At 39.9% G+C, this 19,797-nt stretch overlaps 1 protein-coding gene across 2 annotated transcripts in view; it reads left to right on the top strand.

Moving 5' to 3' along the window:
- The window catches only part of ABCC4 (ATP binding cassette subfamily C member 4), a 221,236-nt gene that overhangs the window by 42,392 nt on the left and 159,047 nt on the right, over positions 1 to 19,797 (top strand). For both annotated transcript variants that reach the window (XM_030567487.1, XM_030567495.1), the window contains 4 exons: positions 4,355 to 4,444; positions 5,482 to 5,645; positions 12,696 to 12,821; positions 19,045 to 19,294. In XM_030567487.1, coding sequence (XP_030423347.1) covers positions 4,355 to 4,444; positions 5,482 to 5,645; positions 12,696 to 12,821; positions 19,045 to 19,294 — 630 coding nt within the window. The remainder of the gene's footprint in view (positions 1 to 4,354; positions 4,445 to 5,481; positions 5,646 to 12,695; positions 12,822 to 19,044; positions 19,295 to 19,797) is intronic.

Below are 19,797 nucleotides of genomic sequence, written 5' to 3'. Positions count from 1 at the left end.
AATTAATTTACTATACTGATTATCATAGCACACTTTGTTTGAAATTCATGAAATATTTGTATAGTAAGCATTGTTTGTTGCAGTGTTGATATTCACTTGGAGGGCTGAAAGCTTGGAAAGGCAAAATGTTCACATTGTTCACTTTATTTCTAGGCATGATTAAATTGAATATTAATCTGCTTTCATCTCATAAATGTTTACTCCCCAGGGTGAAGGTTGAGGTCATGGTAGAACACCAGTAAACTTTGCAATCAATTATCCTCATTTGAGGTGTATGGATGTCATACCTTTTATAAATCCTTGATGTACAGTTTTGAAAGAGAAGCTAAATGCTAATTTCCCAATACTTTTTTTTGGCATTCATTAATATCTGTCTTAAATATATACCTGAAATGCCAAGTTTCTGTCAGTGGTGGCTGGGTATCACTGTGTGTGCTAGTTTTGTTAACCATAGTAAATGACAGATTCCTAGTACTGAAGTTCAAATGCTAGTTACTTAAATTGTTCTACTCCTTTTCCCTTCATATGAAGTGATAGAAAACTAATTTTATCTGTAGAACAAATCCTTATCTATCTGTGTTATTAAAACTCCAAAAAGATGTTTTGTGTATACTAAAAATATTAGTAATAAGATGCTACACTCAGGAAGTCTGTTTCAAAGATGGCACTAGAATCTGTCTCATGACTAATTCTCAGTCTGAAGCTGTAACCCAAAGATCATCGATACAGTGCTTATCTTAAAAATAATTGGCTTCATTTTCTAAGGATTCTCTTCAGTTTGGCAGAAATAAAAAAAAACGTAACAGCTCAAGTTGTGAGACCCAGAGATTTTTTGGTTGGGACTCTAAAATGTGACAGCAGTCCCTTCAGTGGAAATAAACTGGTCCTTTCTGCAGTGATATTTTTCCATCTTTCTGTATTTGCAACCAGCAATTTGGAACAGGGAGCGAAGAGAGACCAGAATTAGTTAACCTGATTCTAAAACAAATCCTAATCCATTAGGATTGATGGATTGATGTCAATGTCATTTAGATGGTATATCTGGTTGGGAGGAGTTAATAGAAGAGGTATCTGAGCCTCTATCTATTATCTTTGGGAAATCATGGGAGACGGGGGAGATTCCAGAAGACTGGAAGGGGGCAAATATAGTGCCCATCTATAAAAAGGGAAATAAAAACAACCCAGGAAACTATAGACCAGTTAGTTTAACTTCTGTGCCAGGGAAGATAATGGAGCAGGTAATCAAAGAAATTATCTGCAAACACTTGGAAGGTGGTAAGGTGATAGGGAATAGCCAGCATGGATTTGTAAAGAACAAATCGTGTCAAACCAATCTGATAGCGTTCTTTGATAGGATAACGAGCCTTGTGGATAAGGGAGAAGCGGTAGATGTGATATACCTAGACTTTAGTAAGGCATTTGATACAGTCTCGCATGATATTCTTATAGATAAACTAGGAAAGTACAATTTAGATGGGGCTACTATAAAGTGGGTGCATAACTGGCTGGATAACCGTACTCAGAGAGTAGTTATTAATGGCTCCCAATCCTGCTGGAAAGGTATAACAAGTGGGGTTCCGCAGGGGTCTGTTTTGGGACCGGTTCTGTTCAATATCTTCATCAACGATTTAGATGTTGGCATAGAAAGTACGCTTATTAAGTTTGCGGACGATACCAAACTGGGAGGGATTGCAACTGCTTTGGAGGACAGGGTCAAAATTCAAAACCATCTGGACAAATTGGAGAAATGGTCTGAGGTAAACAGGATGAAGTTCAATAAAGATAAATGCAAAGTGCTCCACCTAGGAAGGAACAAGCAGTTTCACACATACAGAATGGGAAGAGACTGTCTAGGAAGGAGTATGGCAGAAAGAGATCTAGGGGTCATAGTAGACCACAAGCTTAATATGAGTCAACAGTGTGATACTGTTGCAAAAAAAGCAAACGTGATTCTGGGATGCATTAACAGGTGTGTTGTAAACAAGACACGAGAAGTCATTCTTCCGCTTTACTCTGTGCTGGTTAGGCCTCAACTGGAGTATTGTGTCCAGTTCTGGGCACCGCATTTCAAGAAAGATGTGGAGAAATTGGAGAGGGTCCAGAGAAGAGCAACAAGAATGATTAAAGGTCTTGAGAACATGACCTATGAAGGAAGGCTGAAGGAACTGGGTTTGTTTAGTTTGGAAAAGAGAAGAGTGAGAGGGGACATGATAGCAGTTTTCAGGTATCTAAAAGGGTGTCATCAGGAGGAGGGAGAAAACTTGTTCACCTTAGCCTCCAATGATAGAACAAGAAGCAATGGGCTTAAACTGCAGCAAGGGAGATTTAGGTTGGACATTAGGAAAAAGTTCCTAACTGTCAGGGTAGTTAAACACTGGAATAGATTGCCTAGGGAAGTTGTGGAATCTCCATCGCTGGAGATATTTAAGAGTAGGTTAGATAAATGTCTATTAGGGATGGTCTAGACAGTATTTGGTCCTGCGATGAGGGCAGGGGACTGGATTCGATGACCTCTCGAGGTCCCTTCCAGTCCTAGAGTCTGAGTCCTGCCTGTAACAGCGGAAGGAAATGGACAAAGGACCAATGAGCTCATATCTGAAAGAAGGTGGCATTTCAGAAGAAGACAGCACTGGGAGTAGGATTCCCCTTAATTTCTCCACAACAATCATTAATGATTTCATGTAATTACACTCTAGTTTCTTCCTCTCCAGCCCCCCAGAATATAGCCCCAGCCATGTGTTTTCAAGGAGCTGTAACTATATGGAAAATTCAAAGGGATATTAACCAAAATGTGTTTTGTGCTAGAAAGAGAGAAACATTTGACAAATAGAAAAATTTCAAATCAGGATTTCTTTTTAATGATCTATAACGCAAAAACAAAAAAACAAACAAAAAACACCACCTTGGTAAATTTTCTTCAGTTCTTTCAGAAATTCTCTTTTGCCTTTGAAGTATATTTGGCAATTTTCAGGCCAAACCAACATTCCCAGTCAGTATTCTCGTGGATGGGGAGAGAGCTAAAATAGGGTTTTTTGATGGAACCTGGTTACAAGCTTAAGGCCACTGCTTGGTGTTTGACATTGCCATTTCCCTAGACTTAGGTCTAGGCTGGTTCTTTTTGTCAGGAAAATGTAAATGTTTCTCTGAGATTTTTTTATGACACACATGCTAATTTGAGAGCAGTTAAGCTGCAAGAGTTGCCAATGACTGCAGGAAGGGTTCTCTCCCACTCATAACAGTGGCAGAGAATGACAGAGTGAGCAGCAGGAACTGCTGTAGGTGTGCTCTTGTGTACACCTTCTCCAACCCCTAGAGAACCTTTAGAAACTATACTATTTATATGGGAACTATCTGGCTGATTGCTTTCTCAGAGGATATCAGCCCGAATCTTTGTAGGGTGGACAAGTTGGAGCTGCACTAGTGAAGCAGTTTAGCTGAGGTACCTAGAAAAAGGAGGGAGAGTTGGTGAAACATAACACACAAACATAACTGCTAAGACATGTACCTAAGATCACTTCAGATATTTTACTGGTTGAATGGTGGTTTGTCGGTCTTTCCAGATCCTGAAATCAGTGAGACTATTTTGCTTAAAGTTAAGCACATGCTTATGTCTTTGCAGGATCAGGGCTTTCAGTTGTGAGCTCTTTGGAGAAGAGACTATTTGGAAAGCACCAGCAATATTTTCAGTAGTGATGTAATGTAAATAACAACTCCAATAACTATTTGATCTGCCTCTTGAAGATATATTTCAAGTGTACAGTGGGCATCCTTAAAAGTCTTGGCATTTTCCCCCTGCATCTTCATATTTACAGTACCTGTATTTTGGCATTTGCTGTGTGCTCTATTCTTATCGTTGGAAGATTGGGGCAAAGACTCAGCCGGTCAAACTGAATCTTCAGGATAGAGCTTTCCAGTCTAGTTTTGCTCAAGTATTCTTGACGGAGGGATGCATGTGAAAGAAATGTGCGTTTTTTTTGGTTCAGGTTTAATATTTTGCCATATTAGTTTCATGTTCTGAGTCACTTCTCAAATGCAGAGGGAAATAGGTTTTTAATGTCAATTCTGCTCCTCTTTCTTGCCTCCCCCATATACTATTCGATATGTGTTTTCTACTTTAGAGCCAAATGTTGATCACCAGCCAGTGTTTTAACTAAGGCCTTTAAACAGCAGTTCCAAGAATTCTCATGTGTCTTCATCTTTAAAATGCCTTATAATTCATAGCCCAGATGCCAGTTTTGTCAATAATACATCTAGGCTTTAGAAGAGATGATGCAGCTATTCTGACACCATACAGTGTGATAGTTAATTTAAAATAATTTAAGAATGCTTGATTTTTTTTTTTTTTCTATTTCAGGCTCTTCGTCTCAGTAACACAGCTTTGGGAAAAACTACCACAGGTCAAATAGTAAATCTTTTATCAAATGATGTGAACAAATTTGATCAGGTAAGACTTATTATTAGTGGTCTTAGACAATTCTGGTAAGGAGATGAGAGATGGGTCCAAGTTGCAATATTTGAAGGGTATGGGAGATGAGGTTTTACTTCACAATCATTGTTAAAGTGACAACTTAGGCTCATAATTTAGTATTGATTTTTAAAGGTGGTTTTACCAAACATATTAATAGCAATATTTTCTTGAAATTGGAAAAAAAATCCATTTTCTTTTTGTGTGTAGATAGTTCTGCTCTGTTTATAAACCTGGCGTAGTGCTGGTGCATGTAAGTGTATTAAAGGCAACTCTGCAATTGACTGAATTATTTGAGATGCTTTTCATTTTAGTTTTTAAAAGGTTGTGTTGAGTGAACTGAAACACATTTAACACTCTTCATTTTAGCTTTTAAGCTGCAGTTCAACCAGGATTATTGTAATAACTGGGAAACACTTCCATGCTTTTTAATAAGGTATCCTGGGCTGAAGTGATATCCCAAGGCAGTGTTGCTGTTGAATTAATAGACTTCACCCTAATGTTATGTGTGTTTCACTAGAATATTTAAAATTTAAACAAAATATTAAAAAAATACCCCCCACAAAAAACTACATTAAAAGAACATTATTAAAGTTGCCAAGTCAAGCATTCAAAAGTTAGGAAATGCATTACAATCTCTGATTACACCAACACGTACTATGTTTTTCACAACCCCTATCAGTTTCAGTGCATAGGAAGGATGGAACTGACTGACTGAACAGGCAGTCAGTGTTTTTGTTTTATCCTCCTCATTCAGTTGTGGCCCTAGGCCTTATTTATTGTGCACTATTCAAACTGTGCCCTGAAGAAGATTATTCATTTCCTTATAGTATCAGAGGGGTAGCTGTGTTAGTCTGGATCTGCGGAAAGCAGAAAACATGCAAACATTTATATTTTAAAATTGAAAATTACATGTATTTATATATACAATTACCTACTGATAAAAGTTTTATTGTTTGTGTTTGTCTTTTCAATTAATGCTAAAAGCTGTTTTTATATCTTAACTAATTGTGCAGGTCACAATTTTCTTGCACTTTTTATGGGCTGGACCACTTCAAGCTATAGCAGTAACTGCACTTCTCTGGATTGAAATAGGCCCATCATGCTTTGCAGGAATGGCAATTCTGATTATTCTACTTCCTTTACAAACCTGTATTGGGAGGTTGTTTTCTTCACTAAGGTAAGGTAAATTTCTGTGGTGCCCGTTATCTGTGCAGATTTTGAAAGTGCATGTGTTCGGCTGGCCTGATGTCAAAACTGCTATGGGCTAGGCCCTTGGTTCAATTTCCAATTGTTTGCCAATATTTTCAAAAAGTAGCAGCTAAAATAAGGGATGTGATTTGCAAAAGTGCTGAGCATCCAGCAAATCCCATTAAAGTCACTGGGACCTGCTTGGGTGCCCAATCCTTTTGAAAATCAGGTTGCTTATTTGCTTGGCTACATATGGACTTGGAAATCCTAATATTTTGAAAAATCTTGACCTTGATGTCTTGCTGCATGGGCATTTAGGGAATGGGATTGTTGTGGACAATGCTGCTGTTCCTTGCAACAGGAAAAAGAGTGCCTTGGTTTTTCACAAGGTCTGACCTCTGAGGATGATAAAGATGTTGCAGTCAGAAGCTCTAAAAAGATTCCTATGTAAGGCTCCTCATCTGCAAGAATGGTACCCCTGATTCAGGGTCTTGAAAGTGGGGAGAGGCTGTGAGGAAACAATGCGGGGGAGGAGGGAAAGGAAGAAATGGGCTCCTTAGGACATCAGTAGTGTTTCAAGATTTGTAACAGGAAGGGTTTTTATGTATAGTGGCTCTGCAGTATCTTTCCAGCCAGATTCAGACGTTATGGTCTCCTTCCCCACCCCACCAGCTTCCTCCCCCTCAAAAAATTATATATTGTGGAAAGTCTGATCGTTTTTCTTAAATTACAGTATTCTGATTTCCTAACTTTCAAACTTTTATAATGGCAAAGTTCTAATAATGTGTTAAATTAACAGATAACTTATTTTACAAATGTATTCTGTTTTAATGAAGCATTTGGTGGCTTTATCTGAGAATGTTATTAAAGCTCTTTAATGTGTTACGAGTGGATGTCTGTGAGCTTGGCCTGGCTCTTCTTTGTGTCACACCTTTATAGTGTGAATAGTTTCCTGCTTTGTCTTTATATAATAAAAACTGTATGGCTAGGTACTGATGTTTTTATTTGTTTCAAGATTGGTTGAAGGTAGAATTTTGTGAAAATAGTCAAACTGACATTGTTATTGCATGGCTAAGCACTCAAAAGTCTGGAAATTACCAAATTAGAGTTACCCATAGAATGCTGTTCCTTGTGCATATTCACTATGATACAATCTTCAGTTACATGGTCACATACCATTTCTCAAATAATAAAATAACAGTTCCCCCCCCCGTACAACTTTAGTTATACATACATGTACCATGTTTTATTCTATACACTTGCACTATTTTCATTGTTGTAATGATCCAACGTAGCTTTATTGACTTAGGCTTTTTTATATTAACAATCATCATAATACTTAGCACTTACATAGTGCTTTTTCAAGGCGGTAAGCATTATTATCCCCATTTTACAGATGGGAAAACTGAGACACAGAGAGATTAAGTGACTTGGCCATGGTCACACAATGAGATGAGCAAAGAATCCTGTGGCACCTTATAGACTAACAGATGTTTTGGAGCATGAGCTTTCGTGTGTGAATACCCACTTCGTCAGATGCATGTAGTGGAAATTTACAGGGGCAGGTATATATATGCAGGAAAGCTAGAGATAATGAGGTAGTTCAATCAGGGAGGATGAGGCCCTGTTCTAGCAGTTGAGGTGTGAAAACCAAGGGAGGAGAAACTGGTTTTGTAATTGGCAAACCATTCACAGTCTTTGTTTAATCTTGAGCTGATGGTGTCAAATTTGCAGATGACCTGAAGCTCAGCAGTTTCTCTTTGAAGTCTGGTCCTGAAGTTTTTTTGCTGCAGGATGGCCACCTTAAGGTCTGCTATAGTGTGGCCAGGGAGGTTGAAGTGTTCTCCTACAGGTTTTTGTATATTGCCATTCCTAATATCCAATTTGTGTCCGTTTATCCTTTTCCATAGCGACTGTCCAGTTTGGCCGATATACATAGCAGAGGGGCATTGCTGGCATATGATGGCGTATATTACATTGGTGGACATGCGGGTGAATGAACCAGTGATGGTGTGGCTGATCTGGTTAGGTCCTGTGATGGTGTCGGTGGTGTAGATATGTGGCAACCTGCCAACCCGAAACATATTCTCACCAATAACTGCACACCACACCATAGGAACTCTAGCTCAGGAACCAATCCATGCAACAAACCTCGATGCCAACTCTGCCCACATATCCTATTTTTCAGGATGGGACTCTTATTCTATAATGTATTGAGTAAGACTAATTAGTGTACTTGTCATATAAATGACCTTTGTGGTCTCTGGGACGCTATATTATATGATATGACTGTTAGCCACACATAAACATAAACATTTATCTAAAATGTATGTATTATACTGTATTATTTGAAAAACGGTTTGTGATCGTGAAATTGAAGACTGTATTGTAAATATACGCACAGGAGCAACCTTCAGATTGTGTGAATAATCTTAGCATTATAATTTCCAGACTTTTTCAGGGTTTAACCATGTAATGGTAGCATTCTCTTTAAATGTACTTTAAAAATGTAATTTTCTATGTGATTTAAAAGAGAAGAAGTTAGAAAAGATTCATTCCACTATTGGGCTAGGCACCACTGGTATGCACTGTGGCTGCTACCATTAAAGCCAGTGGGAGTTTGAGGTCTATATGAGGGAAACTCTCATGCACAGTTTAGAAAGTCTATAGGAAACCTTTGGTACATTTCCTTTTCACACCTAAAATTGGTGTGAGTGCACGTGTAGCACAACTAACATGCATGTGCTGAGATTAGATCTGTCCTTTTTATAAATCTGGGGTCAGGTCTTCTGTTGGTATAAATTGTCATAGCTCCGTGGAAGTCCATAAGCTACTCTGATTTACACTAGTGAGAATCTGGCCTCCAGTGTGCATGTGCAAATATGACTTTCCAATGGGGAATAACTCATCCAAATAAAAACTAATTTTCACTTGAACATTTGAAGACGCTCCCACTGAGGACTACTACTATAGGAAACTTAACTTTCTGTCCTCAGCCCCTCCAAGAATGTCTGCACAACTCAGCGACAGCCTATGGCAGTGAGCCTCCGAGCCCAGGTCTACAGTCTCAGGCTCATTGGGCTTGTGCTACCACACTAATAATAGCTATTTGGACAGAGCTTTTAAGTTGTGTGTAGGCCTGGAACTCAGGTTCTGAAGCTTACCCTCCTCCCTACGCTTCAGAGTCTGAGCTGCAATGTCTACACATCTCTGTTTAGTGCGGTAGTGCAAGCCCCGCGAGCCCGAGTCTCTTGACCCAGGCTCTGAGACTCACTACCGAGGGCTGTGTAGATGTACCTTCACTGGGAGAGTTTAAAAATCATAAACAAGGATTATTTTGTTTGTTTCATTCTCCCCATACTAAGCTCCCTCTCCCTTGACTAAACCCTACAAACTTTAACATACAAAATCTACTCTGGTATGGGTTCCAGACTATATGGAGACCAATCCTGGAAAATAAGCGTCTGAAAGGTAAACATTTCACAAAATTACAAGTAAGACTGATTATTTGTTACACAAACAAATCACACATTCGATTTTTTTTGCTATTATCTGGGAATGGGGAGAAGAGGGTGTTTGTATCATGGCTGTTCAGTAATCCTCTGTGGCAGTTTTTCAGTTTTTGCTAAAATAGTTCGTAACCATCATAGTTGTAAAGAGAAATCTTCCTGACGTGAAACAAGAGTGACTGATACTATATTGTCTTCCTGTGTTCTACTAGCAAGCCTTGTTTATAGGGAGACCAGATATCCCAATTTTATAGGGACAGTCCCAATATTTGGAGCTTTTTCTTATATAGGCACCTATTACCCCCCACCCCTTGTCTCGATTTTTCACACTTACAATTTGATCACCCTACTTGTTTACATTAGAAAACACAGTAAACAAAAATATCGATAAATTCTTATAAAAGTTATAGTAGGGTTTATTTTGATACATCATGTGCTGCATTCCTAAGTGATATGGTTTTACAGATATCCTATTGTCATAAACAGATAGCTAAGGGTTAATGTCTCTTTCACCTGGAAAGGAGTATCCTGAAACACCTGACCAGAGGACCAATTGGGAAACAAGACTTTTTCAAATCTGGGTGGAGGGAAGTTTGTGTGTGAGTCCTTTGTTCTTGTCTTGTGCCTGTCTCTCTCTCGGCTATGAGAGGATTTCTGTCTCTTGCTTTCTAATCTTCTCTTTCCAAGTTGTAAGTACAAATATAGTAAGGCAGTAAGGTTTATATTGTTTTCTTTTGTATTTACATGTGTGTAGTTGCTGGAATGTTTTGAATTGTATTCTTTCTGAATAAGGCTGTTTATTCATAGTTCTTTTAAGCAATTGACCCTGTATTTGTCACCTTAATACAGAGAGACCATTTTTATGTATTTTTTCTTTCTTTTTATATAAAGCTTTCTTTTAAGACCTGTTGGAGTTTTTCTTTAGTGGGGAACTCCAGGGAACTGAGTCTGTGCTCACCAGGGAATTGGTGGGAGGAAGAAGTCAGGGGGAAATCTGTGTGTGTTAGATTTACTAGCCTGACTTTGCATTCCCTCTGGGTGAAGAGGGAAGTACTTGTGTTTCCAGGACTGGAAATAGAAGAGGGTGGCGTCCCTCTGTTTAGATTCACAGAGCTTGCTTCTGTGTGTCTCTCCAGGAACCCAGGGAGGGAACACCTGGAGGGGGGAAGGGAAATGGTTTATTCCCCTTTGTTGTGAGACTCAAGGGATTTGGGTCTTGGGGTCCCCAGGGAAGGTTTTTGGGGGGACCAGAGTGCCCCAAAACACTCTAATTTTTTGAGTGGTGGCAGCTTTACCAGGTCCAAGCTGGTAACTAAGCTTGGAGGTTTTCATGCTAACCCCCATATTTTGGACGCTAAGGTCCAAATCTGGGAATAGGTTATGACACCTATTATCTCTAAACACAACTTTTATATGAAAGAAAAATGCGTTGCAGAATGGTTTCTTTGGCTATGAATATACAAGCCTATTTTCTCTGAAATTTCTCTCCAATTCTAACAGTAATAGTAATGGTCGGGGCACCACTATAGAATGTGCTGTCTAGCCCTGATGTGCTAGTGCCTTGTCCACACTAGTGCTCCAGTAGTTCCTGCTGTTAGTGGAGCTGTGCTGGTAGTAGCAATAGTGGAAAAATTTAGCACATGATGTGTCAAAATATACCCTACTATAAATAAAAATTTATCAATATGTTATGTTTACTATGTTTACTATGTTTTCTTTTCTACATGAATGAATTCAATATGGTTTTAGAATACTTTAAAAATAAGGAACCATTTCATACATATGAAAAAAAGTGTTAATTTTTCCCCAGTTTAAATTTGTGACTTTTGACCATTAAAAAGCTATGTTTTTTTTTAAACTTGTTTGACACGATAAACTAGGACCTTAGTTATAAGCAGAGATCCTAATTTTCCATGATAACAAGAAAAATGAAACCAAAATCTCTGATTAAAAAAGTAAGTGTGTTTTTCCACAATTAAAATAAAACACTGTACTTCAGTTTCCCTGGCCACAATATATTTAGGCATCAGCTGAACGCAATATTTTGTTGATACAGTGGAACCCTTTTTATCTAGTCTAATTGGGACTGGGGCCAGATCAGATAATAATTTGGATAATCCGGAGAGCTCAGTCCTGAGTGGCAGGGCTGCAACTTCAGCTGAAGCCTGGGGCTGACAGTGGGAGCCCCGTCGCCTGGGTCTCGGGCTGTCAGGCCTGGTTTGGTTAATCTGGAGAGCTGGATAATGGAGGCTCAGATAAATGGAGTTCCACTGTACAGGTTTTTATCCGCAAAGTGTAAAAACTAAAGATTCTCTGTAAAAATAAAAATTCCATGTTTTTCCATGGCAAATAGACGTCTTGGATCCCGGGTTATAAGCAACTGGAAACATGGGGCTAGAGTAGATATGCTTAATGCAACCTAAACAACAAATCCTGCTGTCATTTTATAGAGTTATCAACAAATAGTGACCGTTTCTCATTGTTTCCTGTTATAACTTCCATTCACTTTTGTACCTATCTTTTATATTATTTTTTGAAATATCCCTGGTGATTTTAAGTCTTAAAGTCTAGAAGTATATTATGTGTATTTACAAGAAAATTTCTTTCTTATAATTCCTGCTTTCAGAAGGTAGGAATTATAATAGATACCCACTCTCCTTCCATGTAGTATTAGAGGTGGTCTGCTTTCCCTCTCATATTGTCTACTGCTTCTTGAAGAAACTGGTGGTTTTTGTAGTTGTTGACTGAGTTTATGCTACCTGCTTGTGAGGTACCAATAGCTCTGGATGCAGAATATTATATTTGAAGCTGGTCAGAAAACAAGAGTTCACATTTTTTCCCCCTTCATTTGTCAAAAGAATTTAATCTTGATGAAAATTTTCTCACCAGGTCTAATTATAACTAATTACTTTTAATTCTCAATATCGTGGGTTTTGTTGTGCTTCAGGCACAATTAACCACAGAAGTAATCAAGATCAGATGAATCCCATTCATTGAGCTCTTCAGAAGAGCTTCTTTCCCCACTTTGTGTGGGCAGAAAAAGCTTCAACATACTGTTTTGGAGAAATGCTTATATTTTCGCATTTTCAACTCAGATTATTTACTTCTTGAATGTCCAGTATTTTCCTTCTCTTTTTTTATCTTGTCTTTTATATATGTTTGGAAAATCTCTATTATATTGTATGTTACAACTGATGGAAGGTATTTTCTTTATCGGGTTATTATTTTTATTGGCAAATATTCTTACTCTGGCCAAAATATATTTCAGTTAATCTTAACCATGCAAAAATACATTTACTTTTTTTTGAAATAAGGCATATAATCACAGTGTGTGTATATACTGGTACATGCAGTGTTCTGTATATAGACTTCCAGTGTATACAAATGCTAGGCTCTTCACTGAAAACTGCATAGATGAGAACACATAACCCAAATTTTTACTGCATATCAAAGTTTACTGTATAAGTGTAACAGTACAGATTGAATAGTCACTGTTGTTGTGAATCTAAGAACTTTTCTTTTAATTACAGGAGTAGAACTGCAGCCTTGACAGATGTCAGGATTAGGACAATGAATGAAGTCATAACTGGTATGAGGATAATAAAGATGTATGCCTGGGAAAAATCATTTTCAGAACTAGTTAGCAGTATAAGAAGGTAATCAGTGTTTCACTTAAATTTATGCCATGGTATTTGATCTAAATTCATGTAAGTTTTTATGTTAGTAGATGCCCTATTTTTGGATTTGAAATCCGGGAATTTCCTTGAACCCTTATATAGCGTTGTTTTTTTCCTGCACCTCTGCATAAGGGGTGACAGTATGAGTTTGTCTTGTGGGCAGAAAAGAAGTTCTTTGATATTTATTAAAATTGGTTTCTTGTAAGTATGAATACAAAATCACCATTTTTCTTCTTTCCACATTTGGTTTATTGCCTAACAACCTATTTATATCAGGTGTCTTCTATTTATAAAGAGTTTCATCCTCGCAGTCGACTTACTGGCTCTCCTGACTTTAACCTAATTCTTTTCTCTGTGGAATATTATGGGATTTCCTTTCTCACCTTAGCTATAAATCTAGAATCCCATAGAGGCTATACTTAGACTCCTTTTGTGTTCATCTGAAGTGCAGCCATCAGGTGGCAAGCCTGTAGCTGCACCTTTCTCATGGGTGGAACTCTGCAGTTTAACCAGTCTGGGGCTGGATCTCTGGGCTGCGACCCCACTGTTTCCCTAATTCTATTGGATATTAAGCCTTTTCCTTCAGGAGCCTCTGACTGTTGCTGTTTGTGGTGGGAGAAGCAGACTACTTGCTTGCTGCAGTTCCTATCTCTCTCCCTGCATTTCTTTCAGGACTCTCAACCTCCATCCCTTTTCTAGGTGCAGGGATCTGTAATGGTTTAATCCTCCTTTGATGCTAGGGTTAGAATAATAGAATCATAGACTATCAGAGTTGGAAAGGACCTCAGGAGGTCATCTAGTTCAACCCCCTGCTCAAAGCAGGACCAATTCCCAACTAAATCATTCCAGCCAGGGCTTTGTTAAGGACAGGCTTGACAACCTCTAAGGAAGGAGATTCCACCACCTTCCTAGATAACCCATTCCAGTGCTTCAGCATCCTCCTAGTGAAAAAGCTTTTCCGAATATCCAACTTAAACCTCCCCCACTGCAACTTGAGACCATTACTCCTTGTTCTGTCATCTGCTACCACTGAGAACAGTCTAGATCCATCCTCTTTGGAACCCCCTTTCAGGTAGTTGAAAGCAGCTATCAAATCCCCCCTCATTCTTCTCTTCTGCAGACTAAATAATCTCAGTTCCCTCAGCCTCTCCTTATAAGTCATGTGCTCCAGCCCCCTAATAATTTTTGTTGCCCTCTGCTGGACTCTTTCCATTTTTTCCCACATACTACTTGTAGTGTGGGTCCCAAAACTGGACACAGTGCTCCAGATGAGGCCTCACCAATGTCGAATAGAGGGGAATGATCACATCCCTCGATCTGCTGGCAGTGCCCCTACTTATATAGCCCAAAATGCCGTTGTGTGTCCTTGTTGCCAAGAAGGCTCTCTCATCCACGGTAACCCCTAGGTCCTTTTCTGCAGAACTGCTGCCTAGCCATGTGGTCCCTAGTCTGTAGCAGTGCATGGGATTCTTCCATTCTAAGTGCAGGACTCTGCATTTGTCCTTAGAATATCAGAGTTGGAAGGGACCTCAGGAGGTCATCTAGTCCAAAGCCCTGCTCAAAGCAGGACCAATCTCCAGACAGATTTTTGCCCCAGATCCCTAAATGGCCCCTTCAAGGATTGAATTCACAACTCTGGGTTTAGCAGACCAATGCTCAAATCACTGAGCTATCCCTCCCTTCAACTTGTTGAACCTCATCAGATTTCTTTTGGCCCAATCCTGTAATTTTTCTAGGTCCCTCTGTATCCTATCCCTACCCTCCAGCGTATCTAACATTCTTCCCAGTTTAATGTCATCTGCAAACTTGCTGGTGGTGCAGTCCACACCATCCTCCAGATCATTAATGAAAACATTGAACAAAACCAGCCCCAGGACAGACCCTTGGGGCACTCTGCTTCATACCGGCTGCCAACTAGACATGGAGCCATTGATCACTATCCACTGAGCCCGACGATCTAGCCAGCTTTCTATCCACCTTATAGTCCATTCATCCAGCCCATACTTCTTTAACTTGCCAGCAAGAATACTGTGGGAGACCATACCAAAAGCTTTGCCAAAGTCAAGGAATAACACATCCACTGCCTTCTCTTCATCCACAGAGCCAGTTATCTCGTCATAGAAGGCAATTATGTTAGGCAGGTGTGACTTGCCCTTGGTGAATCCATGCTGACTGTTCCTGATCACTTTCCTCTCCTCTAAGTGCTTCAGAATTGATTCCTTGAGGACTTGCTTCATGATTTTTTCAGGGACTGAGGTGAGGCTGACTCACCTGTAGTTCCCCGGATCCTCCTCCATCCCTTTTTTAAAGATAGGCACTACGTTAGCCTTTTTCCAGTCATCTGGGACCTCCCCTGATCACCATAAGTTTTCAAAGATAATGACCAATGGCTCTTGAATCTCATCCGCCAGCTCCTTTAGCACCTTCGGGTGCAGCACATCCAGCCCCATGGACTTGTGCTCGTATAGCTTTTCTAAATATTCCTGAACCACTTTTCTCCACAGAGGGCTGGTCATCTCCTCCCCATGCTGTGCTGTCCAGTGCAGTAGTCTGGGAACTGACCTTGTTCGTGAAGACAGAAGCAAAAAAAGCACTGAGTACATGAGCTTTTTCCACATCCTCTGTCACTAGGTTGCCTCCCTCATTCAGTAAGGTGCCCACACTTTCCTTGACCACCTTCTTGTTGCTAACATACCTGAAGAAACCCTTCTTGTTACTCTTAACATTTCCTGCTAGCTGCAACTCCAAGTGTCATTTGTCTTTCCTGATTTCACTCCTGTATGCCTGAGCAATATCTTTATACTCCTTTCTGGTCATTTGTCCAGTCTTCCACTTCTTGTAAGCTTCTCTTCTACGTTTAAGATCAGCAAGGATTTCACTGTTAAGCCAAGCTGGTTGCCAGCCATATTTACTATTCCTTTCTACAAATTGGGATGGTTTGTTCCTGCAACTCAATAAGGATTCTTTAAAATACAGCCAGCTCTTCTGGACTCCTTTCCTCCTCACATTATTCTCCCAGGGGATCCTGTCCATCAGTTCCCTGAGGGAGTCAAAGTCTGCTTTTCTGAAGTCCAGGGTCTGTATTCTGCTGCTCTCCTTTCTTCCTTGTATCAGGATCCTGAACTTGACCATCTCATGGTCACTGCCTCCCAGGTTCCCATCCACTTTTGCTTCCCCTATTAATTCTTCCCTGTTTGGGAGCAGCAGCTCTGCCCCTACTTGGTTCCTCCAGCACGTGCACGAGGAAATTGTCCCCAACACTTCCTGGATTGTCTGTATACTGCTGTATTGCTCTTCTAGCAGATATCAGGGTGATTAAAGTCTCCCATGAGAACCAGGGCCTGTGATCTAGTAACTTCTGTTAGTTGCTGGAAGAAAGCCTTGTCCACCTCATCCCCCGGTCTGGTGGTCTATAGTGGATTCCCACCATGACATGACCCTTGTTGTTCACACTTCTAAACTTAATCTAGAGACTCAGGTTTTTCTGGAGTTTCATATCGGAGCTCTGAGCAGTCATACTACTCTCTTACATACAGTGCAACTCTCTCATCTTTTTTGCCCTGCCTGTCCTTCCCGAACAGTTTATATCCATCCATGACAGTACTCCAGTCATCTGAGTTATCCGACCAAGTCTCTGTTACTCCAATCACATCATAATTCCTTGACTGTGCCAGGACTTTCACGCTTCTTGCATTTGTGTATAGGCACTTAAGATAACTTGCTGATCATCCTGCTTTCTCAGTATGAGTCAGGAGTCTTCCCTTCTTGTGCTCTCCTGCTCATGCTTTCTCCCGGTATCCGACTTCTCCACATACCTCAGGCTTTGGTCTCCTTCCCCTGGTGAACCTAGTTTAAAGCCCTCCTCACTAGGTTAGCCAGCCTGCTTGCGAAGATGCTCTTCCTTCTCTTCGTTAGGTGGAGCCCATCTCTGCCTAGCACTGCTTCTTCTTGGAACACCATCCCATGGTCAAAGAATTCAAAGCCTTCTCTCTGACACCACCTGTGTAGCCATTGGTTGACTTCCATGATTCGACTGTCTCTACCCAGGCCTTTTCCTTCCACAGGGAGGATGGACGAGAACACCACTTGCGCCTCAAACGCCTTTATCATTCTTCCCAGAGCCACGTAGTCTGCAGTGATCCTCTCAAGATCATTCTTGGCAGTATCATTGGTGCCCTCATGGAGGAGCAGGAAGGGGTAGCCATCAGAGGGCTTGATGAGTCTCGTCAGTCTCTCCGTCACATCGTGAATCTTAGCTCCTGGCAAGCAGCACGCTTCTCAGTTTTTCCAGTTGGGATGGCAGTTAGATGGCTCAGTGCCCCTGAGGAGGGAGTCCCCGACCACCACCCTACCTCCTTCTCTTGGGAGTGGTGTTCGTGGTACCCTCATCCCTAGGACAGTGCATCTCATGCCTTCCAATCGGTGGAGTCTCCTTTTGCTCCCTTCCCTCAGATGTATCATCTAGTCCACTCTCCACATTAGTACCTGTGGAGAGAACATGGAAACGGTTGCTCACCTGTATCTGCATTGCTGGTACATGGATGCTATTTCTTCTTCTAGAGGTCACATGCTGCCATTTTTCTTCACCGTCCTTCTGTCCCCGCTGCGCAGCCTGCTCTGATTCTTCAGAATATTGTGCCCATAGAAGCGTATCCTGACGTCTGTCCAGGAAATCTTCATTTCCTCTATGCAATGCAGGTTTGATACTTGTTTCTCCAGACCTTGAACCTTCTCTTCCAACATGGCCTTCAGAAGAGTAAACCACAGCCTGGACAGAGCCAGGTAGGGAGTATTCCCTACTGGCTTCTCAAGGATCCTGGGCATTCCTTATGATAGCATCTTGTCTTTGTTAATGCTTCATTTCATAATAGTTTCCATCTTACAGCCTCCTTTGATTTAATTGTATGCCTTCACATAGGATAATACTGCACAGGTAAAATTCTAGCCCTGGTATCCTATTTCCAAAGAAAATAATCTAACTTTTCATTACTTTACTTGAGAACTAGAAGAAGATCTAAGATTGAAAACAAAATGAGTAATAGGTTTAATAGAAGTTACATTAGATAAATTCAAGCAAAAAGTTGATGGAATTAGAACAAAGAGAGGAGAGAAGTTGTCACATATTCGGCTAAAGTGTCACCAGTACGATCCAGAGTTACTACTGTAGCCCTATTATTCAGAGAAAAGCATTGCTTCAGATCATGAACTGTGTTTCAGATTGAATGACTAATTTATAAGTGAACACTGAAAATAAATTTTAGTCTGAAAACACATGCTCCAGCAACCCTCAGATCACTATGGGGAGATGAATTAGGTGAACAGCCTTGTATTCCTATGACCTGAATCGGTCTACCCAGCATCAGGTTGGTAGTGTAATGGTTGGCAGAATAGCTGGTACAGAGGTCACAGCTGTGGATCTCATGGCTGTCAAGAACTAGATCTAGAGATTCAGAAGTTTAGGAATAAGGCCCAAATTCAGTGAAGGATCTGGAATAAGAACTGGGAACATTGAGGGGCCTGTGATTCAGCCAGAGGAATTGGCAACCAACTAGCTACACAAATTCATTTGGACCAGCATTCCTCAGCTAAACTCATACATTTTTTTTCAGAGTTGAATCAGTTTTTAACTGTGATATCTATTGACCGTAATAGGGGTTGCATGGTCAAACAATACTGGATTCCGAGAATATTAAGAATAAATAGCTTCTGGATGCTCTGACTATATATGGTCTTAAAGAAAACCCTCAAAGTAAGAAATTAAAAAATAGTAAAGAATGTATTAAAGTTCTTTACAGAGATAACAGTTTCTCAAAGTGTGACGCTTTGTATTCTGATTAAATTAGATAAAGGAAAGCACTTTATTTTGCTTTTCCTCCTTTGGATAAAAAGTAGTCTTACTTAGAGCTTCCCTTTCCTATAGCTATTGGTGAAGAACCTTGCATTTAAATATTATTCTAAGCCCTATTTAGAAGCTCCTCTGTTGTTTTATTTTATTACTATTTGCCAAATACAATACTGTTCTAACAATTATTCTTGAGTACATTATTTTTAACAACAATTAAAACATCCCAGCAGTTAACAACAAAACTTTGAAACTGGATGTTTTCCTATTATTGAAAGAAGTCCATGATGTGAGAGTAAGCCTGTGTGGATGGTCTAATATTAGTGATAGCGCTGAAACTATTTTGTGTTGTGTTTTTAGGAAGGAGATTTCCATGGTTCTTAAAAGCTCCTATCTTCGAGGATTGAACTTGGCATCGTTCTTTGTTGCAAGCAAAATAACAGTTTTTATGACTTTCATGACATATGTACTACTTGGCAATGTTATTTCTGCAAGCCGGGTGTTTGTGGCAATGTCACTGTATGGTGCAGTGAGACTGACTATCACTCTCTTCTTCCCTGCGGCTGTTGAGAGAGCATCTGAGGCACTGATCAGCATACGACGAATCAAGGTACACTGAGAAACTGAGAAGTTTTTGGATTTAATGTTTGATAGCTATATATACAGTTCCATCAATATTTTAGTGTCTCCAACAGTTTGAATTTCTGTTGTAATTTGTAGCATTTTGGATTCCTGTGGAATAACCTTGTTCCAAAATAGAATACTCTATTTGTGTGCAGTACTCTGGAAAATATCTGAATTATACTACAGTACTCTGAAGTACAATAGACCTATGTTTCTGGGGGTTGGGAGGAGATGTTACAACTTCCTTTCTGTTATATTTCAGGAGAGAATTCATACTAGAGAAGTACTTGCTTTAAAATTCCACAGCTGGGTCTCTTGAATTTGCTTTGAGTAATATTGTAGTATATCGCACTGTGTCAAATACTTATATATTATTTTTCTCTGGAGATATGATAAGGAGTTACACAATGTTATTTTCTTTAAATATTTACTGCTACGTGCAAATACCTTATTTTTCTTAAAGCTGCAACTATATTTTTGTGGCTAAAT

This window comes from Gopherus evgoodei, chromosome 1 (genome assembly GCF_007399415.2).
Source record: "Gopherus evgoodei ecotype Sinaloan lineage chromosome 1, rGopEvg1_v1.p, whole genome shotgun sequence".
Taxonomy (NCBI): Eukaryota; Metazoa; Chordata; order Testudines; family Testudinidae; genus Gopherus; species Gopherus evgoodei.
The sequence above is the reverse complement of the archived record's forward strand: the minus strand, read 5'-3'. Positions and strand labels throughout refer to the sequence as shown.